We start from the raw sequence: 27583 nt of genomic DNA, 5'->3' as shown, positions 1-27583 counted from the left end.
CCGGCTTGCTGCGCTGCGAGTGGCTGCGGTTGCGAGAAGCCGCCCGGCACCTTCCGCTAGTTCTCGGCTGCAAATCTTCGTCCTTGCACTTGACAGCGATTGTGCTTAAGCTCCCAGGGCGCGCTTTGCTTGGAAAGGCACAGGTAGGAAGCGCCGGCTGCCGGGTGCACGCTCGCTGCTCTGGGAGGAGTCTCCCTCCCTTGGCTCTCCTTTCAGGGAGCTGCCGGCTGTCCCGGAGCGTTGGCTGTACCAGAGTGCGGGCTGCACGGAGACCGCGTCCGCGGCCGGAGAGCCCGGCCCAGCGCCTTCCCGGAGCGCGGCGGTGCCTGCCGGGCGCCATGCTTCTGCTGGGCATCTTAACCCTGGCTTTCGCCGGGCGAACCGCTGGAGGCTCTGAGCCAGAGCGCGAGGTGGTCGTTCCCATCCGACTGGACCCGGACATCAACGGCCGCCGCTACTACTGGCGGGGTCCCGAGGACTCCGGGGATCAGGGACTCATTTTTCAGATCACAGCGTTTCAGGAAGACTTTTACCTACACCTGACGCCGGATGCTCAGTTCTTGGCGCCCGCCTTCGCCACTGAGCATCTGGGCGTCCCCCTCCAGGGGTTCACCGGGAGCTCTTCAGACCTGCGACGCTGCTTCTACTCTGGGGACGTGAACGCCGAGCCGGACTCGTTCGCAGCTGTGAGCTTGTGCGGGGGGCTCCGCGGAGCCTTTGGCTATCGAGGCGCCGAGTACGTCATTAGCCCGTTGCCCAACGCCAGCGCGCCGGCCGCGCAGCGCAACAGCCAGGGCGCACACCTTCTCCAGCGCCGGGGCGTGCCGGGCGGGCCTTCCGGAGACCCCACCTCCCGCTGCGGGGTGGCCTCGGGCTGGAACCCCGCCATCCTGCGGGCCCTGGACCCTTACAGGCCGCGGCGGGCGGGCTTGGGGGAGAGTCGCAGCCGGCGCAGGTCTGGGCGCGCCAAGCGTTTCGTGTCTATCCCGCGGTACGTGGAGACGCTGGTGGTCGCGGACGAGTCAATGGTCAAGTTCCACGGCGCGGACCTGGAGCATTATCTGCTGACGTTGCTGGCAACGGCGGCGCGACTCTACCGCCATCCCAGCATCCTCAACCCCATCAACATCGTTGTGGTCAAGGTGCTGCTTCTTAGAGATCGTGACTCCGGGCCCAAAGTCACCGGCAACGCGGCCCTGACCCTGCGCAACTTCTGTGCCTGGCAGAAGAAGCTGAACAAAGTGAGTGACAAGCACCCCGAGTACTGGGACACCGCCATCCTCTTCACCAGGCAGGTGAGTTGATCTGCTGTCATTTTGCACCCATAGAGTCCCGTTCTTTAGGGTCACCTCCCCTAGCGCTCCAAATCCCCTTTGTATCGTGCAATGCCTCCGAGTTTAAACTTCGTTAACTTCTTCCGACTCCAACTGTAGTTTTCCGGAGAGCCCTCTCCTAGGCTCGGCGGAGCGGCGGCTCACGTGCATCTGGGCCATTGGAGGAGAGCCTGCGCTTTCCGAAGGTGTTGGCCTGGCGCGGCCAATCAGCGCCTCCTGGATCGGGCGCCGAGGGGCCGGAACCCAGGAAGTTGCCGCCCCGGAGCCGCAGTTTGTGTCCAAGACCGATAGGAGACGCTATGAGGATGATGTTGGATTGGGCGGGAACGGCCCGCCCCTATTGTATGGGCGGCTGAGACTTCTCGGACACCTCATTAGGTCTCCTTTTGAGGGTTGTAGAACTGAAGGTGATCCAAGGTCAGCGCCTGCTACATTTCTCTCGGGTAACATGTTGTCCCCTCTCTGTACTGGGCCTGGAAAGCCTGGATTTGGGTGGAGGGAATCATTGAGAGATTTTGTGAGTTTGCAGTGACAGGCCAGACTCAAGTACTGCGAGCATCCCTCCTTCACTGCCGCTTCTCCTACAGCCTTCTCTGCTGGGCATGGTCCAAGGGGCTTCTAGACCATTCTGAGCAGGCAGTGTAGTTAGGGCACCTGTTTGGAGCTGAGACTGTTTCACTTGGAGTTTCAAGTGGAGTTTCACTTGGAGCTGAGTTGGGAAAATCTTTTCCAATTTTCCTGTATCCTTGCTGTCAGAGGGTGACCCGTTTGCCCAGATGTATACTACAGAGCAGAGCTGGCACGCTTGCTCCTGCTCCCAAGTCACTATAATTCCTATGACTACACTTGACTTCAGGGCTCTAGCTTCTGCCCTTGCTGGGGTGGAAGTGGTGTGAGCTTAGTCAAGAGTATTTGGAGATTCCAGCCGTAGAGTTAGAAGGAAACTGAGTATTGGGATTAGAAAGATGGACCCAGCCCAGGAAGCAGCCCTGCCTTTTGCAAGGCCTTACCTGATATTCTATGTCAAAGAAGCTATGAATCTGTGAACATTTAGATTCACAGGTGTTGGAGTGATTGGGCACTGTGGAGTATTTGGATTCTTGAAACTTCTCAGATACAGGAGGCTGGGAGGAAAAGAGCCATCCAAGTGAGCTCCTGCTTCCGATTTGGGGGACGGTGACTTGAATCTGTGCCATGCTCTATTTTTGTTATTATCATAACCACAGCATTCTGGGGAGGGCATGGAATCCTTGGTTACCTCTGGGGCTCTAACTCTCCACTGTTTCCAAATGGTCACTCAAAGTTGGACTGGAGCACACCAGGCTGGAGCTGGAGTCTTCCACAGTAACCCATTTGGCACAGATAGTCCCTTCCTAGAGTCGAACTTCCTCCTTTCCAGCCTTCTTCTCCTCCCACCACCTGGTTTCTCTAGGGAGGTCTTTGGCCTGAGTCTGTTTCCTTGTGCTCATTCTTCCAACTGAGGTCTGTTGAGCTGCCACTGCCCAGCCTCTGCAAGCACTGCCTGAGTCATGGGGAAGCTGCAAAGGAGGTGTCTTTGACCTCTGCACACAGACCAGCTTGGCAGTTAGATTGCTGGGGCTTGAAAAAAAGCAAAGGCCAAGAACAGGATATCTTAATGGGCAAAGCAGCTGTTGCCCCATTTGCTACCTGGGCTGCCCCATTGAAGGTCACTCACTGGCTCCAAAATAAAAGCCCTCAGCCTCTGCAGCCTGGTGGTGAAGGCTGGCTTCTGGAGTCAGCCCTGGGAAGAGAACTGCTGCTGGGCATAGGACCCTGCCGTCAGAAGGAGGCCGCCTTTTGAAGAAGAAGCAATCAAACAGCATGACAGCTTCCATTTCTCAGTAGTGTGTGTTCAACCCCCTGGGGGCTGTGTTGTCCATGCATAATGGGTGCAAGATGCATGACCACTGGATCAGAAGCAGTGACGTGCAGGATGTGACTTTTAGAAGCTGCCTTCCCCTTAGGTGCCTAGAGAGCAAAGCCAGGGAGTCGGGCTTCTGTGTTTTCAGGGCTGCCATCAAGGTATGTACATTTATGCTTCAGAGTAAGCCCCTCTCCCCCACCTCCTCACCAGCTCGGACTTCAGGGCCTTCTGCATTCTGAGAGTCTCAGGATCTTCTCACTGCTGATCTCTCCGGGGGAAGGTACAGTATTCAGTGAGAACAGGAGCGAGTAGCTGCCCTTTCTAAGATTAAGGCAGACGCGGTCTCCAGGAACCTTCACTGCCCGGAAACGAGAATATAGTGGTTGTACAACAAGTATTTTGACAATTTGAGGAGTTTACTTAAAGATTCAAAGTCAGTTCATGGAGAAAAGTGCACATTTGATTTTGCAAAGTGATTGGTCTCCAGGCTCATAACAGCAGGGTGAGGTCAGCACAGGACTGGAACCAGGATCTGTGAAGAACCAGAGCCAGAGTGTTGCTCATTTATTTCTGTGAGGAGAGAAGTTTCTTTGGCTTCCTGTTGCACTGGGCGGCAGGAGCCAGGTATTTAATGCTGAGACTTTGTAGGCCCTTATTCCCTGAGACTTCTCTGTCTTTAGGTCCAATAACGCTGCCGTTTGGGTAACCCTTTGTGGTAGAATGGCTTTCATTCATTTATTCGTACACTCTTTTAATACTTGTTGAGCATTATTTATTATTATTTCTAGGTATTACCCTGGGCTGTGGAGCTACAAATAGTAATAAAATGTGGTCTTGGCCGGGCGCGGTGGCTCACCTCTTGGGAGGCCAAGACGGGCGGATCATGAGGTCAAGAGATCGAGACCATCCTGGCAAACATGGTGAAACCCCATCTCTACTAAATATACAAAAATTAGCCGGGCGTGGTGGCAGGCGCCTATAGTCCCAGCTACTCAGGAGGCTGAGGCAGGAGAATCACTTGAACCCGGGAGGCAGAGGTTGCAGTGAGCCGAGATTGTGCCACTGCACTCCAGCCTGGCGACAGAGTGACGCTCTGTGCCAAAAAAAAAAAAAAAAAAGTGGTCTCAGGTCCCCAGGAATTCACAATGTCATGAGGAGCTTACAAGACAACAGCTAATTTCAACAGGATGTGCTAAGTGCCAGACCAGCCCCGCTGGGGAGAAGGGGCGTTCTCCTGAATGCTGGAGCTAAGGAAGCGCTCCAAGGGATGGGAGCAGAAAGGGTACTGGCTGTGGAGTGGGGGCTGGGGAGGGGAGCTTGTTTTCTGTGTCATCAGATGCCCTCTCCTCCATTCCACTGCCTGCTTTGCTATCTGTGACCTTTTCTCTTCTGGACTGATTTTTTTTTTTTTAAGGACTTGTAGTTTATGGTTTTACTGTCTGTTTCTTCATTTCTTTCTTTTTTTTTAAGGACTTGTATTTTATGGTTATTCTGTCTGCTTCTTCATTTATTTCTTTATTTTTTAGAGACAGGGTCTCATTCTGTCACCCAGGCTGGGGTGCAGTGGTGCCGTCAACTCACTGCAGCCTTTAACTCCTGGGCTCAAGCAATCCTCCCACCTCAGCTTCCTGAGTAGCTGGACTACAGGCCTGCACTGCCGTGACCAGCTAATTTATTTTTGTAGAGACAGGGTCTCACTATGTTAACCAGGCTGATCCTGAACTCCTGGCCTCAAGAGATCCTCCTGCCTCAGCCTCCCAATGTTTTAGGATTACAGGTGTGAGCCACCATTTCTGGGCTCTGTAATATTCTTTGTGAGAAGACTTTTAACTACAAATTTCATTTTTAAAACATATATATTAAGTTGTTTTTCTTGAGTGAACTTTGGTCATTTATATTTTTCAAGAAATTTTTCCATATCATTTGAGTTGTGAATTCATTTACAAAAAGTTGCTTATAATATTGTCTACTATGTTTCCCACCTCAGTCTCTCAGTCTCACCCAGCCTGTAGCTGGGACTACAGGCATGTGCCACTATGCCTGACTAAATAAAAAAAACGTCTTTTTTGGAGACGAGGTCTTGCTCTGTTGCCCAGGCTGGTCTCAAACTCCTGGGCTCAAGCAATTTGCTCGCCTTGGCCTCCCAAAGTGCTGAGATTACAGGCCTGAGCCACTGCGCCTGGTCTATTTTGTTTGTTTTTTTCCTGTTGCTTCTTCGTATCATTTGACGCCACCTCTATTCCCTCTCCTCTGGCTCTTCTTCCATGCTCTCACCTTCCTCTTTTGGGACTATCCAGGCAGGATCTTTACAGTCTTTCTCTTCCCCCTTACTCTCTTCATTTGTACTCTGACTTTTCCCCGCTCACAACCCCGAGCTTGGTGCTATCTTCTTGTTTTGACCTTGAGCAGTACTGTGTTGCACTGGGGATACCCTACACTGCGCAGAGCGGAACAGCATTCTAGAACCTCATGTGAAACAGACGCCAGTTCTTTTGGTGATAAAGCACTTGTCATAGGGCAGTGATATTTACTGTTCAAATAAAGATAGTTAATAATGAAGTGATAATACGTATGTTACACATATCTCCCTATACAATAGAAAAGGATCATGATTTCATTAGGATCTTTCTTGAAGTTGGACTTTGGAAGATATTAGGAGACAGAGGTCATTGGTAGATTTAGTATTTAATAATTTGTTATTCTTGGCTACTAACTGGAAACGCAACACCATGCCTTCTGGGAGGGAGGAGGGAAGGAGTGGGAAGAGAGAGGGAGGAGTGGAATATGTTGGTTCCCTGTCTTGCAGGATGAGTGCTCTCTCTCTTTAGTTACATCAAATGAGTTCGCCTGATATTAATGTCAGCAGATAGGGGAGGAAGGTTGGAGGGAATCTTTTTCTTTTATTTTTAACTGCTGGTCTAGTCAGAAAGGCAAGTGAGTTTTTCTCTTTCTTTAGGTCTCACTCTCCTTCTGTCTTTGAACTTCTCTGTAGTTGTTTGCGTCCCCTCTTACCCCTGGAATTTCCCCCCAACCTTTCCTTGACACCTTGACTTGATCACGTGGCATGATGGAAAGAATACAGGTTTGGAGTCAGGCAGAGCTGTGTATGAATCAGGGGGCTGAACTCTCTAGCAATGGACATTGCATGAGTCAGCTATGTGCACTTTGCTTTCCTCATTCTTAGAATGAGGATAATGATGATGACATGATACCTCACTTACAGGGCTGTTGCAAAGATGAGTGTTACTGAGTGGTCCAGAATAGGCCCCCAGTTATGGTAGTTATTATCATCACTACCTTAGTAGTCACTTAGTACATGCTCCTTGTTGAATAACTAGCTGTGGATCCCTTGCCAGACTCAAGTTTGGGATAGCCCTGATTTAAAGCATTCTGCCCCATTGCCCTTGCAAGTATGCTTAACACTTGTTCCTGTTTTTGTATGGAAGCTATGGACATCAGCATTTGCTAATCTCACTGATCTGTAAACTCCTTTTAGGCAGGAACCTCTTTAGTCTTTATAGGCCCCTGCGTGGATCCCTGGATCCCTGCAAGTCGGCTGTTCAGTAGGTGATTTTGGAAGGAAGGTGCAGACAGAAGTGCAGGGGCTGCCTGTAGTTCTGGGTGCTTAGGTAGCTCACCTCCCTTCCTGGGGTCATTCATCCAGCTTTTGAGGCTGTCAGGCTGCAGGGTTGGGAGAGGGAGTCTTCGATTCTTCTGGCATTTCACCTTGGCTCTTTGCCATGAGGTTTTGCCCTGAAGAAAGGAGGGGCTCCAGCGAGGTGTGTGTTTAATCCACCTTGGAGTCAGCAGACAGGGTGCATGACAGGGCAGGGATGGGGTCAGTGTGTCAATGCAGGTGTGGGGCAAGGAGCCAGGGGCTTGCTCAGCCAGCGAGGTGGTGCAGACAGTGCTCTCAGAGAACTCTTAGCACTTAATCCTGCCTCTCCCTCTCCCCAGAACTCTTCCCACTCAGTGTCAATCAGCACTTGCTTGAGATATAGGGTGGGGCCTTCCATTCTTGGGGTGATATGCACCAGAGGCAGCAGGAAGTCATGGTGAGAGCTCAACCCTGCTGCTGCGCTGCCTGGACTTCAATCCTCACTCTGCCTCCTTCCTCTCTGTCTAACCTTGGGCTTACTGTGTGACCCTGGGCTAGGTACTTACCTTCTCTGGTTCTCTTCTGTGCGATGGAGGCTGAAAATGGCGTCTTCTTCCTAAAGCTGTGAGGATTAAATGAATGAAGGCAGGTAAAGCTCTCGCGACAGTCTGGCACACAGTAGCCAATCAGTAAATGTTAGCTATTATCACTGTATTTGTAGGCACCCTCTCTTGCAGGGGTGATTTTTTTTTAAATAGAAGATTTAGTCTTCTTGCAAGCTTGGGGTTCCTCTTCTTCATTGAGGTAATTATTGTTGTTTTGGTTACCTCACTCTCTTGCAATAATACCATTTTGTACATCTGGAGGGATTTATATGCCAGCGAAATAGAATCTGCCAGTAGAAGTAACTAACATTCTTCATCACATTGCCAAGGCACTGAATTGCTAGATTTTATTTCTTCTAGCAAAGCAAGGCCCTCCCATCCTTGGGGATTACAAACAGACATGGATTTTGGGCTGGACAAGGAAATACAGTGACGCATGGCAGAGATTCAGATGGGAAACAAGTTAAAGGCACAGTAGTAATACTAGCGCAGGGTGCTTTTCACCAGTAATTATGGTCTCCTAAGCAGTGCTGCATGATTTAGACCAAAGAACGTAGCTTTGGATTTGGGATCTCATTCTTCGCTCAATAGCCACAGGGACTGGGGTGCGTAATCTCAAGTCACTGAGCCTCAGCTTCCTCATCTGCAACATGAGAGGACAGCCCTAAAGTCCTGTGAGTGTAATACTTGGATGCTGTGATGGAGCCATGAAGATGAGCTCTGGCTCTCCTGCCTAGAACTTCAATGGAAGCAGGAATTTGGCGACATGAGAATGCATAAGTCTTCTGCCACATTAAAAATGTTAATGTGCGGCCAGGTGCAGTAGCTCGCACCTGTAATCCCAGCACTTTGGGAGGCTGGGGTAGGTGGATTACTTGAGACCAGGAGTTCGAGACCAGCCTGGCCAACATGGTGAAACCCAGTCTCTACTAAAAATGCAAAAATTAGCCAGGCGTGGTGGTGCATGCCTGTAATCCCAGCTGCTTGGGAGGCTGAGGCACGAGATGCTTGAACCCAGGAGGCGGAGGTTGCAGTGAGTCGAGATCACACGACTGACTGTACTCCAGCCTGGGCAATAGAGCGAGACCCAGTCTCAAAAAAAAAAAAAAAATGTTAATGTGCTTGATTTTTGTGTATCCCTCTCTCTTTGTATTGCTGGAAAACATTGAGCATCTTGGTACATGCCTGGGAAATGAGAGGAGGTAGGAAGGAGGTTCTCAGGGAGGGCAGCTGGTGGGAATCGTGCTGGAGGCGTGTATGGAGTGACATTGGTAAACAAGCCACTGCCAGGTGTTATCCTTGTTTATTTTTTTAAGTTGTGGCTCCAATCCTAAATTATTTTATAAGAAGGGACAGTTAGAAAATAACAGTCCAGGAGGATTAGGTTCCTGGCCAAGATGATTCCAGGATCATCTGGAAAAGCAGCTGCAGCTACAAAGAGAAATGGCCAATTGCTGGGAATCGTAAGTCAGGTAGGGTGTGGGTTAGGAATACTTACACCTTCTAGGAGGAAGAAGGTAGAATAGCTTCTGTTTTTTGGAGGCAAGCACTTGAGCTGAAGAGGTTAAGGCAGTTTTAGTGCCTCTGAGTTCATTCCAGAAGGGTGGAGATTTTTGATGCCACAGATGAGGCACTGCTGGGCCCCTGTATAAGCACTTGTAGGCGTTCAAAGTGCAAAGGCCCAGCGATTCCTCACTGAGTCCCTGCAGGGGTGGCAGGAGGACAGGCAGAGCTTCTGACCCCACACAGCTGTGTCTTCCCACAGTGAAGACGCCGGTTACTGCAAGACGGCTGCTTCCAGAGCCACTCTCACCCTCAGGAAATTTGCCGGCTCTTTCCTTGTTCCTCTTGTTTGATCCAGGGAAACCGGGACTTCTTGATGGAAAGAACAGGTTGCTCCTGGCCAAGCAGGGCCTGCAGCTGCATGTCTTTGCTCCAGAGAAAATCCACCCTCCCTAGGAGGAAGGAGGCTTTTGGCCGTAAGGACTTCCCAGCCACAGAGGCGGCTGCAGGGTGGCTGAGTTCCAGACGCCCTCTAGATCCCAGTCTGAGCATTCAATCTGGTCTAGCAGTTTCTTTCTTTCTTTTTAACGTTTTAATTTTTGTAGAGATGGGGTCTTGTTATGCTGCCCAGGCTGGTCTTGACCTTCTGGCCTCAAGTCATCCTCCCGCCTTGGCCTCCCAAAGTGCTAGGATTACAGGCCCCAGCCACTGTGTCCTGCCTGGTCCAGGCATTTGTGAAGAGCAGGGCTGGGGAACAGGACTCTGAATCTCTGCGTGGGTGACTTCCACTCTTCTGAGAGTGAGTGCTGTCAACTATATGACTTGGGTCAGTAGACAAGATGTTCCTTGGGGTTCTGAAAACATGTCATTCTGTGGGTTCCTTTCATAACCTACAGGGCCAGAAGGGGCCGCATGCTCTGGGACCGGGGAAGGAGCAGAGGCTGAAAGCACTGGTTGATTCAGGCCCTAGTTGAAAGTTGGCCCTTCCCCGGAGCAGGAAACCAAGGCCCCAAAGAGAGAGAGGACTTGGATAAAGTCACACATGTACTTAGTGATGGGGCCAGGACCAGAATCTAGACTTCCTGATTCTTATTTCCGTACCCTCTCCCTCTTACACAGGGAGCAGTGAGCGGGCAGGGCAGCCCAGAGGCACCCCCACAGGCTGCAACTGCTGGGCTAGAATGTCCAGAGCCCCAGCCTTGCTGGGTCTTACACTACACCAATCCCACACCTACATCCTTCACTATGCCCTTGCAAGAGCCTTCATCCCTGCCCTCATCTTGGCTCCTTTCCCCATAGTTTACACGCTGATCCATGTTCCTCAGCTGTCACATTCCCTAAACTGCTGGTCAGGTGAAGGTCCCTTCCCAAGTTTTATTTTGTTTTGTTCTTTGTTTTTTGAGACAGAGTCTTGCTCTGTCACCCAGATTGGAATGCAGTGGCGTGATCACGGGTCACTGTAGCATTACCCTTCCAGGCTCAAGTGATCCTCCCACCTCAGCCTCCTGAGTAGCTGGGATTACAGGTATGCACCATCATGCCTGGCTAATTTTGTTTATATTTTGTAGAGATGGAGTCTCACTATGTTTCCCAGGCTGGGCTTGAACTCCTGGACTCAAGCGATCTGCCTCCTTGGCCTCCCAAAGTGCTGGGATTACAGGCATAAGCCACTGTGCCCAGGCCCCTCCCAAGTTTTGACAGTGGTGGTTTTCTAGGTTTCAGAGCTCTTGGGAAGGAAAACTTTCTGGGAGAGTGAGTCTTTGAAGATGAAAGAATATGGGAAGAGAAGGGCATTTGAAGTCCTCCATGGGGCTCCTAGAAGTGGAAGAAATGCTTCCAGCAAGCACAGGCGGCAGACCTGGCTGGGTGTGCAGGGCACGCGTCATTGCCTCTGGTGCACCCGGGTTCAGGCTGGTCACCCTCAAAATAACTGTTCACTCATTAGGAGGTGTGACTATCACCTGACCGTGGGAAGCCAAGTTTGACTGCTCAGGTGGTAAACCTCTGAGTGCTTTGGATTAAATTTTGCTGATTTTCTGTACTCTGACCGCTTTTCCTCCCATGCCCCATGGCTCCTGGCTCCCTGCGCTGTGCTGCTGCCCACCTTCGCTCCTTGCCAGCATGTACACAGATGTACATGCGGCCTCACATATACGTGCACATGCATGCAGACATGTGCTTCTTTGCCTGTGGAAGGTGGTAATAATAGTCGTTATTTCAGTGGGATGTTGTGAGGATTAAATAGGGTCATTTGTGCAAAGTGCATGCACAGTGTCAGCATTTAATACATCATGGCCATGATGAACTATGGGCATGCACCTAGTTCCCACCTCTGACAAATAGATATAATAATATATCTGCATCATAAGCCTATTGTGAGGATTAAATGGGGTGACACACGTAGTAGCTTCCTGTGAAATGCAGAATGCCTTATGCATTGAAGGCAGCGATGTAATGAAGAGAGAACCAGCATCACTGATTCAACACACGTCTTCTTCTTCTTCTTTTTTTTTATTTGAGTTGGAGTTTTGCTCTTGTCGCCCAGGCTGGAGTGCAATGGTGCGATCTTGGCTCACTGCAACCTCTGCCTTCCAGGTTCAAGCGATTCTCCTGCCTCAGACTCCCTAGTAGCTGGTATTACAGGCACCCGTCACCATGCTTGGCTAATTTTTGTATTTTTAGTAGTGACAGGGTTTCGCCATGTTGGCCAGGCTGGTCTCGAACTCCTGACTTCAGGTGATTCACCTGCCTCAGCTTCCCAAAGTGCTGGGGTTACAGGTGTGGGCCACTGTGCCTGACCCAACACACGTCTTCTTAAGAGGAGCAGAATGTACACAAGTGTCTCATCTTATTTCCAACTCTTGGGCTTTTAAGGTATCTGGCAGTGTTTCTGGCCAACGACACTCAGTAAGTTCTTTGAGATATCCACCCTGGAAGCCCTATCCTGCCTTTCTGTGTCCCCTGGGAATACTTCCTGTCAGGGTTTGCTGCTGGAGGCCCTAGGTTCTGCAGCCAAGTTAAGCTTCAGTACAAAACGAGGGACCTTCCTGCTTAGGTGGCCATCCCTCTATTTCATGTATCTTTCTTCCTAGCAGCCACTGAGCCTGTGTCCCCTTGTGCTTCTGTAGCCAATGAAACTGTGTCTGGATGGGGACTTGGGTTCACCTCACTGCTTCCTCCCAGTCTAAGGCAGCCAAATTGCTGGCATGGGTGGGTCCTTGGCCGGCAGCCCTCTGGCTGAGAATCTGAACTTAATTCATGGTTGGCCAAAAGGCAGCCCAGCAAAGACCGAGGCTGCTCGAAGCTGCCTCTGGGTGGGAATGGGACTGGCTTCCTCCCTGTTGCCTCAGCGAGCCTCCCCTGGCTATGGCAGTCACTGCTTTTCTGGTCTGGAGGGCTGTCTCTCTGTAAAGTACTGGCCCTTGTAGTTTAATTTGGTACCTCCTAACTTCCTCCCAGAGGACCTCCCTGCGTAGGGTTTAGGCAAAGTCTTTTGGTGAGCCACAGAGCCCTTCCTAAGTTTCCTCCCTCAGCCTGGGTTCATTCTGTGAACAGCCCCACAACCTCCTAGGAAGAAGGGCCCGGCTGGAAGGTGCTGGGCCTGGTGAGGTTGGAATGAGACGAGCTGGAATGTCCCATAGGATGCCCTTTCTTCCCTTCAGGTCCTTTCTGTCACTGTCTCTAACTTTGGGCTGGCTTCTGCTTCTCCCCCACCCGGCAGGACCTGTGTGGAGCCACCACCTGTGACACCCTGGGCATGGCCGATGTGGGCACCATGTGTGACCCCAAGAGAAGCTGCTCTGTCATTGAGGACGATGGGCTTCCATCCGCCTTCACCACTGCCCACGAGCTGGGTAAGGCTGGATAAGCTCCTCTTGGGGTCTTCTGGGTTTGCCTGGGACGCCCTGGAGGGTGGGAGACACGTGTCTTTGCCCCTTGTGTTCTGAAGCCTCAGGACCCCTTCTCAGGGCACAGTGAGCCTTAGCAGCAGCTTTGTTGTACTTTCTCCGATTGCTGCAGCCCCACTGGCCGGTGATGTGGTTTGAGCCCCTCAGTAGAGTGTCTCAGCACTTAGGCACTGTGGGGACACCATGTTAATGACACGGAGGTACATTCTGTTGTCAGGGAGCCCACAGCCTGATGCAGGGGACAGAAAACACAAGAACATGATCTTGAGGAAATTTGAAAGCAGTCTGTTGATAGGTGGCAGTGACCAGCCTGAAAACCGCTGACATATGCTTTCTAGTTCCCCTGCCCCATTCCTCCCTCCAACCCCCATGTCCTTCCTCCTGCCCTCTCAGTCCTCTTGCCTCACCCGACAGGCCACGTGTTCAACATGCCCCATGACAATGTGAAAGTCTGTGAGGAGGTGTTTGGGAAGCTCCGAGCCAACCACATGATGTCCCCGACCCTCATCCAGATCGACCGCGCCAACCCCTGGTCAGCCTGCAGTGCTGCCATCATCACTGACTTCCTGGACAGCGGGCACGGTAAGCCGGGACGGCGGGAGGGCAGTGAGGCCGCCTCGGAGGACGCTTTGCTGCTGCCCCTGGTGGAGGTGCTCACTTCTCCGTCCTCTGTACCTTAGGTGTGTGTGCCCCCTCGGAGCTGGGCTCTGACATGAGTGCATTCCTGTTGCCCTGGGCTAGCCAAACCTCATCTTCCCAGCTCATCCTAACGAACGCCCTCGGCTCTCTGCAGGTGACTGCCTCCTGGACCAACCCAGCAAGCCCATCTCCCTGCCCGAGGATCTGCCCGGTGCCAGCTACACCCTGAGCCAGCAGTGCGAGCTGGCCTTTGGCGTGGGCTCCAAGCCCTGTCCTTACATGCAGTACTGCACCAAGCTGTGGTGCACTGGGAAGGCCAAGGGACAGATGGTGTGCCAGACCCGCCACTTCCCCTGGGCCGATGGCACCAGCTGTGGCGAGGGCAAGTTCTGCCTCAAAGGGGCCTGTGTGGAGAGACACAACCTCAACAAGCACAGGGTGAGTGAATTCTGGAGCTGTGCTCGGGACTGCTGGGAGGACGGACGGAGACCTGGGGGCCTCCCCTGCCCTTGGTCTTCACCAGGAAGCTGCCTAGCACAGGTTGGCCATGGGACCATCACTGTTGCATTGCTGAGCTGTGCCTTCACTGCCCTCTATATGGTCCTGTCCCCTTCTTGACTCTAAGACTGGAGAGAGAAGCTGTGGCAGGTCAGAGGACTTGGAGAGGCCTCAGACACATGGAGAAAAGCCTTCAGCGGAAGGTGGGGTCTCAGCCCTGAGCTCCAGGCCTCGTCCTACCTGGGGAGGAGCTCTGGGCTCAAAGCTGAACACCTAGTGTTAGAAGCGGCTCACTCGCTGCTCCTCCCTTCCTTCCACATCTGCTCTTTCCCAGCGTGTTCCACACCCAGGGAGGGAGCTGGGGACCATGCGCAGGAACAGGCCTTAGAACTGCAGGGAAGCAAAGCCCTGGGCGAGCTTCAGGAACTGGCTGCATTCTGAACCAAGCGTCCATTTCTGTTGCAATTGCTGTTTTTCTGTAGCAGAAACATAGTTGAACAATACTTGTTTTCCCTCCTGATAAACAGAAATAGCAACCAAACAAGAACACATCCAGAATCCCAAATATTCTCTGAATGTAATAACTCTATCTTCTTCAGGTCTTGTTTTGGGGGTAGGAGAGGAATTTGTACTTTTCTGGGCAGGAAGAAGAGGTCTGTCCTCCTCCTGGATCCTGGAGCTGACTGTCCCTTCCCATCCCTGTTCTCAGCTTGGGGAGGACTTGCCTCTGGGCACAGAGTCAACGTCACAAAAAAGCATCCACCAAGCACATTATCAATTGCCCTGAGATGAGTATGGCACAGAATTATTTAAAATATTTTTCTGTGTTCTGGGAATACATATCTAATTAAACCTTAACCGTTTGCTAGGCAACAACCCACTGTGTTCAGGGAACTAGGTAAGATACTGTGGTGGTCAGAAAAAGAAATAAAACACAGGCCATGCCTCAGAGAGCTCATAGTCAAGTGGGGAAGCTCGAAATGTGGCTGTGATACAAGACGCAGAGAGGCACGTGTTATGCAGAAGGACAGAAGAATGAAAATATGTCACAGGAGAACAGGGGTCAAGAGATTAATGATGATGAGAGCGGACTGAGAAAACTTGGAGGAGGAGGTTAGATTTGAAGAGAGCCTGAGGGATAAGTAGGATCCCTGTAGGCAGAAACAGAGCAAGGCAGGGAGGTCCTGGGCGAGTCAGAGTGAGCTGCAGGGCTGCGTAGATGAAGGCTTTATGGGAACTGCCTTTGGGAAGGTTGTTTGGGGCCAGACGGCAGCCATCTTGATTGCCAGGCGCTAGAAGGTCCTGAGGACAGGCAGTATGTGGTCAGTACCTCCTCCTGGGAAGATGAGGCTGGAGGATGCAGAGACAAGTTGAGATAATATTGGATAGAGAAAATGCGGTCTGAGAAGTACCATCTTTCCACACTTTCTGGAATTCTCAGTCTATGATTAGGCAAGATCTACCTCCTCCACCTCTTAAAATCCCTTGGTCACCCTGTTTTAACTGAAACTTTCCAGGAAACCTTCATGGAAGTCACTGCCCTCATTGGCTGAGGTCAGATCGTAAAGTATGTCTTACAAATCACTGCAGCTCCCGCAGATCTGTTTCAGGAATCCCATTCTGACCACCAAGGCCCTGTCTTCCCAGATTAATCCCTCTGGGATTTGGATTCCAACAATTCCTCAATCCCATCTGGGCCTACAATCCATTGCTACAACCTTTCCATCATGCCTCACCCTTCTTGTGCCCTCACCTCCTCCTTCGTGAGCTGAAATTCCACAGTCCTTTTTTGAAATCACTGCCTCGCATACACTCTTAAGTCCCTTGCCCCTGTCTGTTTGCATCAAACTCACTTGGATAAGCCACCATCTGGGTTGACTCCAACTCACTCACCCGTTCAATTGTGCTTACACAGGTGACTATGGTTCGAGAAAAACATGCAATTGTGCTCACTGGTCTCAGTTTAAATTCGTGATCTGAGCTGGGCACAGTGGCTCACACTTGTAATCTCAGCACTTTGGGAGGCTGAGGCAGGAGGATCCCTTGAGCCCTGGAATTTGAGACTAGCCCGGGCAACATGGCAAAACCCCCTCTCTACAAAAAATACAAAAATTAGTGGGACGTAGTGGCAGATGCTTGTCCTTCCAGCTACTCAGGAGGCTGAGGCAGAAGGATCGCTTGAACATGGGAGGCAGAGGTTGCATTGAGCCACGATCACGCCACTGCACTCCAACCTGGGTGACAGAGTGAGATCCCGTCTCAAGGGGAAAAAAAAAAAAAGAAAAAAGAAAAAGAAAAAGTAAGAAAAAAGTAAAATAAATGGATGACCCGGAAATTTAGGTGGGCCCATAATGCTGTCCAGGAGCCACATTATTTCATTTCCCCAGTTGGTCACTCTCCCAACCTCCTGAACCATTCGTTCACACCCACCATCACCTCTCTCCTCCCATTACCAACTCTTTCTTCCTCCTTTTCAACTTTCACCGATGACCTTTCTTCTCATTTCCCGAAGGGAAAAAAAAAAAATCAAGTAATCAGAAGGGAACTTCCACCTACCCCCCGACCGGCTTCTGCGCCTGTTCTCCACTGTCCCCTTTACCGTGGCTGAATTGTCCCTGCTCTGATCTGAGGCCGTGCTGTGTACTTTGCACAGGAACCCCATCCCCTCTCGCTTGTTAAGGACATTGCTGATCAATTCTCTGTCTCCTGCTGTGCCAGTATTTCCCAATCTTGAGCTGAATCATGCCTTTTAGAATACAAATCTGTTGTAATTTCTCCCATCTGAAGCAAAACTTCTTACGATCCCACTTCCTTGGTGGTCTGTTTCTCTGACTCCCTTCACAGCAAGTTCCCGGAAGGAGTTGTACAAGCTTTGCTGTCTCCAATTCCATCTCCCCACTTTCTCTGCTGCCCATTCCAGATAGGCGTTGACTACCACCATTTCTCCAAAACAACTCTTATTAAGGCTACCAAATGGCCTGCACACCACGAAGGTCAGTGACTGTTCCCTTTCCTCCCATCGCCCAGCAGGCCAGCAGCATTTGTGGCAACCCAGAGCTCTGGCCCCTGGAACAGGGTCTCTACTGCCTCTCGGTTGCCCTCCTCCCCTTCTCATTACCTTTACTGCTTCTTCCTTATGCTCTCATTTTCTTTTCTTTTCTTTTTTTGAGATGGAGTTCCGCTCTTGTTGCCTAGGCTGGAGTACAGTGGCTTGATCTCAGCTTACTGCAACCTCTACTTCCCGGGTTCAAGCGATTCTCCTGCCTCAGCCGCCTGAGTAGGTAGGATTACAGGTGGCTGCCACCACGCCAGGCTAATTTTTGTATTTTTAGTAGAGACGGAGTTTCACCATGTTGGTCAGGCTGGTCTCGAACTCCTGACCTCAGGTGACCTGCCCGCCTCGGCCTCCCCAAATGTTCAGATTACAGGCGTGAGCCACCGCGCCCGGCCTGTACTCTCATTTTCTAAAGTGTGGAGTGCTTCGGCACTCAGTCCTTTCCCTCTTCACCATCCACACTCAGTCTCTTCGCTGATTCATCTAGACCATGGCTTTCAATACCATCTAGAGCTTGAAGACTCCCAAATTTGCATCTTCAGCCCAGGCCTCGCTCCTGACCTGCAGACTTGCATCTGTAAGGGAATCTGGACGTGTCCATTGGACACCTGATTAGTATCTTATGCATGTGTCGGTGAGACTGAGCTCCTGGTCATCCCCCCTGAAGCTGCGCTGGCAACTCCACGTTCCGGTTGCTCAAGCTGAAACTCTGTTTTTCTCATATGCTTCACAGCCTGTATCTCCACGTCCCTGTGGGGCTATCTTCAAGGCAGATCCAGGATCATTTCTCAGCACTTCATCTGCTCTCACCCTGACCCCAGCCACCATCCCCCGTCCCCTGGATTAATGCAGTTACCTCTAACTGGTTTCCCTGCTTCTGCTCTTACTCCTTACAGATGATTCCCGCCGTGGCAGCTCTGTTGAAATGCACCTTAGGTTATGCCGCTTCTCTGCTCCGCACCCGTTAGGGGCTTTGCCACGGCTCAGAATGAGCGATCCCATTTCTCGCTGCCTTGTTGGCCCTAGTGACAGTGGCGCACTTCAGGCTCATCCCCCGCCCCTCAGGGCCGGTGCACTTGCTCCCTCTGCTTGGAATGCCCTTTCTCTGATGTCTGCATGGCTTATGCCACCTGTACATCCTTCAGGCACAAGAGAGTTCCCCGTAATCCAGAGCAGCCCTTCCCAACTCCTCCCTCCCCCCTGCTTGGAAGCCCAGCCTCCACTCTGCATTCACAGATTCATTTTTATTGTCTGTCTCCCCACTAGGGAGTAATTGCCCTGAGAGCAGGGACTTGCACTAGTGTTTGGTGAAGGAATGAGTGAATGGCATAGTGTGGGAGCAGAGTGAACGTTTTTTGTACGAATGGTAAGCAGTGATACCAAATAAAAACCAGGTAGCCTTGTCTCAGAAGCTGCAGGAACAGTGCTACACGCTGAAGAAGAACTGGAGATCACGAGGCCTAGGCACACTCTTTTAGTCTTCACATGACCGTTGTGGCTTTTGAGAGGGCAGCTTCCAGGGTGTGATGGGGACAAAACCCACAGTGCCAGGCTCTGGGGAGTGAGTATGAGGAAAGAGCCAATGTGGGTGACACTCTCAGGGAGTGAAAGGATGGAATGAGGTGAGGCACTAGTTTGAGTAGTTTGAGGCCAAAGCAGGGTTGAAGGAGGGTGCTGGTGGTTGTTTTTTATAGGATCAAACAGATGTTGACGCAACGAAACAAGAACTATCTGACAAAAGGGTAGATTGAATAAATATGCTGGATATGTACACAGGTTAAAGTGTTTCTATGACATGCAGCCAGTTCCTGCTTAGTTCCATGTGAGTTAGGCACTGTGTGGACGGTCGGTGGCAGAGTTGTAATTCCAGGCGAGTACAGCAGCTGGGCTGCTTCCTCTATTGCTCAACTGATGTGTGTTCAGAGGATCCACACTCATTTCACTGTCATTCTAAGGAAAACATCATGGATACCGTAAATTTTATTCTCTTTCTACCCTGTTAAAAAAAAACTAGAAAAAAAAAAAAAAAGCCCTCCAAAACACTGCACAATTCACCCCGAAGCCAAATAGAGTTTTAGGATTGCTTAATAGTGTCTTATCTTTATCTCTTCTTAAAAGAAACATTAGAATGGTTCATGGAGAAACTTTCTCAAATACAGCCCCCGATCGAGGTTAAGATCAGTTTGGTCTGGCGTCGAGTCTGAATTATCGAACACTAAGGAATAAAAACATTCACATATCTATGGTGACATTTTTTATCCGTAAGGCTGGGGGCTGGCCATGCCTTAGAGATGCCTGTGAATGCACTGACAACAAATAAAGGGAACGTCTTTTGTTTTTTCTTTTATTCCCGGCAAGCTGTGGGATTCGAGGAATCTCTGAACTTCTGCCGGGGCCAGCGGGGTACTGGGAATTTTCATGACCGTTAGGCCACTTCTATCATCCACCTGATATCAGGCCCGAGTATTATTAGTATTATCCACCCCATTTTTGCAAGTGAAGCCCTGGAAGGCTAAGGAGGATTTGCCATTGCTCAAGCCCACTAGGGTGATGTGGCATGGGCAGAGTCCATTGAAAACACGTCTGGCTGGGCGCGGTAGCTCACGCCTGTCATCCCAGCACTTTGGGAGGCTGAGATGGGCGAATCACTTGAGGTCAGGAGTTTGAGACCAGCCTGGCCAACATGGGGAAACCCCGTCTCTATTAAAAATACAAAATAATTAGCTGGGCATGGTAGCAGGCAGCTGTAATCCCACCTACTTGGGAGGCTGAGGCTGGAGAATCACTTGAACCTGGGAGGTGGAGGTTGCAGTGAGCCAATATTGCACCATTGCACTCCAGCCTCGGCAAAAGAGGGAGACTCCGCCTCAAAAAAAAAAAAAAAAAAAAAAAAGAAACACGTCTGTATCACTCCACCGCCCAGTGAGGCCTCTCTTTTGCATGGCCTCCTTTGCATCTGGGAGCAGTTGCTGTTTGCTAATTAGTTGGTTGGAACGTTGGGTGGGCTCGGTGTATACTGGCCATTTACTTACTGTTTTTTTCTTCATTATACAACATGAATTTCATTCCGGGAAGGTGGGATGAGAACTTGAAGGCTGTACAGTGCAGCTTTTCTATGGGCTAAGGGGCTGGGTGTGGCACCTGGGTCCGCCAAGGAGTATAACAGGCTCTTCCTCACAGGTGGACGGTTCCTGGGCCAAATGGGAGCCCTATGGCCCCTGCTCGCGCACATGTGGCGGGGGCGTGCAGCTGGCCAGGAGGCAGTGCACCAACCCCACTCCTGCCAACGGGGGCAAGTACTGCGAGGGAGTGAGGGTGAAATACCGATCCTGCAACCTGGAACCCTGCCCCAGCTCAGGTGAGGCAGGGAGAGCAGCGGTGGCCTGGGCCCAGGGGAGGCAAGGCTGGAGGTCACCCCTACCCCACCCCTACTCCATGTAATGCAAGGCCTCCAGGTAATTGGGTATACAGGTAATTCAGGTAGGCTGGTATTTCTATCATGGATTCCTATCGATGACGAAGGCACTGCAGTCAAGATTCTAACCTTCAGGACAAAGCCTGGAAGTGGAGAGGTGCAGATTCTTCTTGGGATCATTCCTCTTTCCACTCACCTTTGGCAAGGGTGTTTCCTTCTGGATGCTTAGCCTGGGAGACTAAATGGATCATGGGAATGAGACACTAGAAGTCCTCTTAGCTGAGGCCTGCCCAGCCCATCTTTGTAAGCAGGAGTCCAGAGCCCAATAACTTGGTGGGGAAAAAAAATTACATCTCTATTTTTATTAATGTCTCAATCTAACATTTAGTATTTCTTTCAGAGAGAAATTAGTATTTTTTTAAACTACCTTTCTATCTGAAATTTAGTATTTCTTTCAGTTAGACAACAAAACTATAATAGTAGTAGAAGTACCTGTGACTTTGTCATCAATAGGAATCATGGATATTTGATGACGGGACATTTTGGTTGTTGCAGAATTTTCAAAATGCTGTTTAAGCTCATCCTTACTTCAAAATTATAGTAGTTATCAGGTTCATTACTGAATCACATATATGTATATTTGCTTTTTTGAGACAGAGTCTCACTCACTCTGTTGCCCAGGCTGGAGTGCAGTGGCGTGATCTCGGCTCACTGCAACCTCCACCTCCCAGGTTCAAGCGATTCTCCCGCCTCAGCCTCTTGAGCAGCTGGGATTGCAGGCGCCTGCCAACATGCTTGGCTAATTTTTGTATTTTTAGTACAGATGGGGTTTCACCATGTTCGTGAGGCTGGTCTTGAACCCCTGACCTTTGGAGATCTGCCTGCCTCAGCCTCCCAAAGTGCTGGGATTACAGGCATGAGCCACTGTGCTCGGCCCTGAATCATATTTAATGCATTAACAAAAAAGCACATATATCACAGACTTGTTTCAAAATATATTGATAGTTGTGTAGCAAATGTAACTGGTGTCGTCGTTAATCTGTGTAATTTACTTTATGCACTGAGTTACATTATTCTGAAAATAGTTTGCAACCTAGAGGGAGTTTGAGGCTGGGTTACTGGAGAAGGTGGTGCCTAGCTCAGGGGATGTGTTTTCATCTGCACCCTGGGTCCTTTGGGCCCAGCCTGCTTTAGTGCTGTGAGATGGGGGAAGGTTGCAGCTTTGGTGACAAGGGTGGGAAGGGCTAAGAGAGCCATGGCAGGCTGGGAGAGAGGCTTGTCCTTTGCACTGGCCTCAGCCCTTCCCTTCAACTTCTTTCTTATGCTTCTCCCTCCCTAGCCTCCGGAAAGAGCTTCCGGGAGGAGCAGTGTGAGGCTTTCAATGGCTACAACCACAGCACCAACCGGCTCACTCTGGCCGTGGCATGGGTGCCCAAGTACTCAGGCGTGTCTCCTCGGGACAAGTGCAAGCTCATCTGCCGAGCCAATGGCACTGGCTACTTCTATGTGCTGGCACCCAAGGTGAGTGAACCTGGGGCCTGAGAACAAAGTAGGGACCAGGTCTTTGGGGGAGCATTGGCTGAGCTGCGCTGCTCTTCCTTCTTTTTCCCCTTCTGGGGCACTGCAGGTGGTGGACGGCACGCTGTGCTCTCCCGACTCCACCTCCGTCTGTGTCCAAGGCAAGTGCATCAAGGCTGGCTGTGATGGGAACCTGGGCTCCAAGAGGAGGTTCGACAAGTGTGGGGTGTGTGGGGGAGACAATAAGAGCTGCAAGAAGGTGACAGGACTCTTCACCAAGCCCATGTGAGTTGGGGTCCTGGAAGGTGCTGCCAGGGAGCAAAGGGAGGGAGGTGGAATTCCCCAGGGCGTTGGAAGCTTGGGTTAGACTGGGGTAAATGTCAGATCCAGCCAGTACCCTTGCTGCAGAGGCCACCCATCTAGGGCTGCTAGTCCTTCACTCACTCATTCATTCACTCATTCATTCATTCTTTCAACAAACAAAGACGAATGCTGGGGGAAGACCTACTTAAAAGGAGACGGTATTCAGGAAGGTGGGCAGAGTTGTTAGGGTCTATATAATGTTCTAGAGTAAGACCGACCTGATTCAGATCGCAGTTACCCATTTTCTGGATGACCCTGGGCAAGGGAACTCAATCTCCAGGTCTCTAGATGTCCCCACTTGTAAAGTGGGTATAATACTAATATATGTCATGTGTGAGGAATAAGGGAGTTAGTCCAAGTAACATAGTTAGCATCGTACCTGGTGCATAATAAATGCCCAATACTCCTTCACCTTGATGAGGCTGAACGTGACAGCTGCCAGGCTCTCCCTGGACTTGAGGCCCTGACCTTGGGGATCAGACTGAGGTGAGAATGGCAATAAACTGCCAAGAGACAGCAAGTGAGTGGCTGGGACTGAAGGAGGCTTCACGTCTTGGACAATCCCTGGGCATCTAGTCCTAGCTGCAGAATCTGGGCCTCCAGCTTGAGCTTCCTGAGGTCAAACACATGCTCCTTGGAAAGCCCTGATCCACGTTCTGGAAGAAGAGGGGGCGGGCAGGGCACCTGAGGTCCCAGCTGGGAGTGGGGGCTATGGTTGGCCCGGAAAATTTGGGAGTCCAGGTGCTGGTGATGGAAAGGCCTAGATGGCTGTCCTGGAGCCTTGACTGTGCTCCTGGACACAGCACCCTCTCCTGAGCCCTTGGGTGGTGATGCGCAGGGAGGATGCCCAACCCCGTCTCTGGGAGCTTGGCACCAGGGACAGATGGCATTCCAGGCTGTGCTTCGCAGGGACCTGTGGTGGGGAGGCCACATGGGGAGTAGGAGGTACGTACCCCAGGCTCGCCTCACTGGTTAAATGGCAGATGTTCTTTTCACAGCCTGTTGGAGCTGGAAGGAGCCTTAGAAATCATTTAGCTTAACCCACTCATTATGCAGATGAGAACACCAGAACCCAGAGACACTGGCTTGCTTAAAATTGCCAGGAGTTGGCGTGTGAGCCAGGCTGGATCTGCGTCCCTGCCTCCAGGGCCAGTGTCCTCTCACCGCATTGAGCTCCTAGCCTCAGGCTCCAGCATGGTGGACTTATCCCCTGCTCCACCCCTCGGCGTCCTCCTCCTCCTCGTCCTCACGGCAGATGTCTACACATCCTTGATGTGTGCCAGGCACCATGCTACATGCTTTATGTGCTTTGGTGGACTCAGTCCTCCCTGCAGTTCAATGAGGTGTGTGGAATTCTGAGCTCCACTTTACAGGTGAGGACATGGAGGCTTGGAGAAGCTCAGCAACTTACCCAGCACCAATCGCCAAGGGGCAGGGACCTCTCTGACTCCCAAACCTGTGCTTTCCCTCCCATGCCAGAATTCACCAAAAGCTAGGTTTACTGAGGAAACAGATTCTGGAGCGGTGGGGTCCTTAGGCCCAGGCTTCTGTCTAATGCACAACCCCTATTTCCCACCCCAGGCATGGCTACAATTTCGTGGTGGCCATCCCCGCAGGCGCCTCAAGCATCGACATCCGCCAGCGCGGCTACAAGGGGCTGATTGGGGATGACAACTACCTGGCTCTGAAGAACAGCCAAGGCAAGTACCTGCTCAACGGGCACTTCGTGGTGTCCGCAGTGGAGCGGGACCTGGTGGTGAAGGGCAGCCTGTTGCGGTACAGCGGCACGGGCACAGCGGTGGAGAGCCTGCAGGCCTCCCGGCCCATCCTGGAGCCACTGACCGTGGAGGTCCTCTCCGTGGGGAAGATGACACCGCCCCGGGTCCGCTACTCCTTCTATCTGCCCAAAGAGCCTCGGGAGGACAAGTCCTCCCATCCCAAGGACCCCCGGGGCCCTTCTGTCCTGCACAACAGCGTCCTCAGCCTCTCCAACCAGGTGGAGCAGCCGGACGACAGGCCCCCTGCACGCTGGGTGGCAGGCAGCTGGGGGCCGTGCTCTGTGAGCTGCGGCAGCGGCCTGCAGAAGCGGGCAGTGGACTGCCGGGGCTCCCCGGGGCAGCGCATGGTCCCTGCCTGTGATGCAGCCCATCGGCCCGTGGAGACACAAGCCTGTGGGGAGCCCTGCCCCACCTGGGAGCTCAGCGCCTGGTCACCCTGCTCCAAGAGCTGCGGCCGGGGATTTAAGAGGCGCCCGCTCAAGTGCGTGGGCCATGGAGGCCGGCTGCTGGCCCGGGACCAGTGCAACCTGCGCCGCAAGCCCCAGGAGCTGGACTTCTGTGTCTTGAGGCCGTGCTGAGTGGGGTCATCCCTTTCTCCCCCTCACTCTCCACCCCACTGATGTGCCAGCATTCTGCCAGCTGGAGTAGTGGGCAGAGGACGGTGGCCAGGGGCTCACGCCACGATGTCACCCACATCCAGGGACAAGGACCATGGGCTGGGGTGAGAGATTCCCTCCTCCTCCCTGGACTGGGCAGAAGGAAGCCCAGACACTCCCGCACAGTCTACCTCAGGCCCCGCTCCTCGGGCCGGTTGCGGGAAGAGGCTTTGAGGTGCAGGGCAGAAGGTGCTGAGGCCCAGTTTCCAAGGGACCTGGAGGATGGGCACCTTCCAGGCAGAACTTCAGGGACCCTGGCCCCCGGAAGGGAGGCCACAGGCTGCTGGAAGAGCCATGTCTCAGCAGCTTGGCACCCTCAGGTGGCCCCATGGGCTCTGAGCCGTGTCTGAATGAGGCAGGGTTTTCACGGTGCTTTTAGCCCACCTTCTTTTTTGAACTGACGTGGACTAAGCAATAAAAGCTGGCTGGGGCTGGGCAGAAGCCACGGGGAGAATGAGATTAGGGCCCCTGGAGCCTGGCACTCCACCGTGGAAGACGGGGATGTAAACAGGGAGTCCTGAGGTTTCTCGTCCTGCACTCTTGGCCCTCCCTTAAAGAAGCAGCCTCTCCTTCCTCTGGTGTGCAGGGTGTAGGGCTGGTGGGGGGGGGGGCGCCACCGAAGCGTTCTCTGAGGCTCTGCAGGGAGAGGGGGAAGTCAGTAGGGAGCCTGCTGTCTTCTTCAAGATGGAGCCGGCCATTACAGAAAGACGTTGACATTAGCTAGGGGCGATGGAGTCTGTGGCTGATGCAGGGAGTTTTCGGAAAGTTCTGGAGGGTTCTGCTGTCACTGGACTGGGGTTGGTGCTGAGCTCTGGGCCTGGCTTTGGGGGATGTCAGCCTGGGATAGGGAGGAGGAGGCTGCCGTTCTGATGGCTTCCTCCTCCAGAGAGGCACATATATGCAGGCTGACGTCGGAGGGCCTGTGTCACCTCAGACAGCCCTGACAGTGGCCACAGGCCTGCACCCATTGTGAGGGGGTGGGGCGTGCCTATGAGGGCTAGGTGCTGAACATCTGTGTGCCTATAAACTCGTCTTCATTCCAACAGCTACTGCTGTCTGCCCTGGGTACGTCACGTTGTATCCCAGGCCTAAGCTTCTCCACTGTTTGCTACCTCAGATTATGCCCTCTAGGAACCCAGCCTAGGTTCCCCCCCTTATGTCCCCCCCCAGGACAGTGGTGACCTGGTCCTTCCACCACACTCAGTCTTTGGAGACTGAGCTTCCAGCCACAGAAATGAGGGTGTGGTGTGTGGCTTCCTGCTCCCCACAGCCCAGCCCCCTGCTGTGCTCCAAAGCCAAAGACGAGGCCTCTTTCTTCAGACCCCTTGGGAGTAGGTTTCAGGAGGCACCAAGAATCGATGACTGACCCAGGGGGCCTGGCAGCCACTAGTATGAACTGCTGGAGACCTGTCTGTCTTATAGACAGGTCAGGAAAACAGAAACAGGCATTTTCTATAGCTCCAAGTGGGGAGCAATTTTGGGGTTAGAGCTTCTTTGGCTAAGCAGGGTGTTTCTTGAAGGTTCGGATGCGCCTGTGTACACGGGATGTTCTGCTTCTGAGAGTAGGTGATGGATCCAGGGCCTCGGTGGAGAATTTTATTGAGCTAAAATCAAAGCATGTGTCTTCCTGGGAGAGAAGAGTTCAGTTCTTTTCTGTGGGTTTCCCTAATAGTCAGAATCCACAAGCCCACTCCCAGCCAAGCCTCTGCGACGATGTTCTCAGCCGGGTCTAACGCTGGGCTGGAGCCCTTGGACGGAGTTCATGCAGGGGCAGAGGGGGTGCCAGTCTCTGAGGCAGGGCTGCAGTCACCCCTGAAGGACTAAGTGAAGAGGAACCCCTCTGTGCCAGTGGCCACTGTGGGGTACAGGGACTGAAGGACTAAGTGAAGAGGAACCCCTCTGTGCCAGTGGCCACTGTGGGCTACAGGGACAAAAGGGACCAAGGTACCAGGCAGAAGCAGATCCTCGCTAGCTGACGACAGCACTGCGCCCTGTGCTTGGTGCACTCCCTCCTTGAGGAGGAGAGGGTGGCATGGGGGCTGTGCGGGATGGCAGGGGGAGTGGGTGGGTGGGAAGAGAGGTGCCATCGGTAGGAGGCTGGCCTCCGGTAGGGCAGAGCAGCTTTTGCCATCAGTACTTTACAAACCATTTCAAGGAAGGACAACCACTCTGGCTCCTGACACAAGCCAGGCCTCAGTGCTTTTATCTGTTGTGGTGTTTTTTTCTTTTTTTTTCTTTCCCCTTTTAAAAGACGCATGACCAAGACAACCTAGGGAGTTTGTCTTGCTTGCCTTTGACTATTTCCTTAATCCAACCATGCCCTCGAGGGCTGAGCAGAGACTAGACTCAAGGCACAGGTTTCTGGTGATGGAGTAAAGTTACAGCGGTATCTCATGTCTACACAAGAAGAGGAACGTTCTGAAAGCTCCAACAACTTCTTCAGGGGGATGGACCAGTATGGCTTTGGGCCCAGGATTCCCTAGCCTCCTCTGCCCATTGCATGCACTGATTGGAGGAGTCTGGCCCAAACACTGTCGTATGGACCTCGTCATGCTGGAGTGGGGTCTGGCAGGAGCTGATGACAGTTTGAGGGACTTGAGTGTCCCTGGCCTGGCAGTTGCCTCCCGGAAGCACTAGACACTGACACTCACTGGTAGACCCTCCCTCCCCGCCATTCTGTTTGGTTCTTTTGCATTCCATGTACTGCAGAAGGATGGAAGGACCTGGGTGCTGGCTGGGCTGTGTATACTGTGTATACAGGGGAGCTGGCTGCTGAGGTGACCACAGCCTTCTCCTAATAAAGCTGTAAGTATTTAAAACCTGTGTCC

The 27583-nt window shown here is 52.1% G+C and overlaps 1 protein-coding gene across 1 annotated transcript; it reads left to right on the top strand.

The window, feature by feature from the left end:
• On the top strand, nt 1-27578 carry ADAMTS15 (ADAM metallopeptidase with thrombospondin type 1 motif 15). Its single transcript, XM_003910971.4, has 8 exons — nt 1-1295; nt 12647-12779; nt 13248-13415; nt 13627-13910; nt 20206-20383; nt 21780-21961; nt 22068-22243; nt 23903-27578. Exons 1-8 carry the CDS (start codon nt 339-341, stop codon nt 24675-24677), a joined length of 2853 nt encoding a protein of 950 aa, XP_003911020.2. The 5' UTR covers nt 1-338; the 3' UTR covers nt 24678-27578.
• The last annotated feature ends 5 nt before the right edge of the window (nt 27579-27583 follow it).

The sequence above is a fragment of the Papio anubis genome, chromosome 12 (assembly GCF_008728515.1).
Source record: "Papio anubis isolate 15944 chromosome 12, Panubis1.0, whole genome shotgun sequence".
Lineage (NCBI taxonomy): Eukaryota > Metazoa > Chordata > Mammalia > Primates > Cercopithecidae > Papio > Papio anubis.
The sequence above is the reverse complement of the archived record's forward strand: the minus strand, read 5'-3'. Positions and strand labels throughout refer to the sequence as shown.

Bases quoted from the DNA above. Each gene is read 5' to 3' on its own strand.
- ADAMTS15 (XM_003910971.4), top strand. From the start codon at position 339: ATGCTTCTGCTGGGCATCTTAACCCTGGCTTTCGCCGGGCGAACCGCT. The intron at 12,780-13,247 runs GTAAGGCTGGAT...CTCACCCGACAG, and splicing joins CACCACTGCCCACGAGCTGG to GCCACGTGTTCAACATGCCC. The intron at 21,962-22,067 runs GTGAGTGAACCT...GGGGCACTGCAG, and splicing joins TCTATGTGCTGGCACCCAAG to GTGGTGGACGGCACGCTGTG.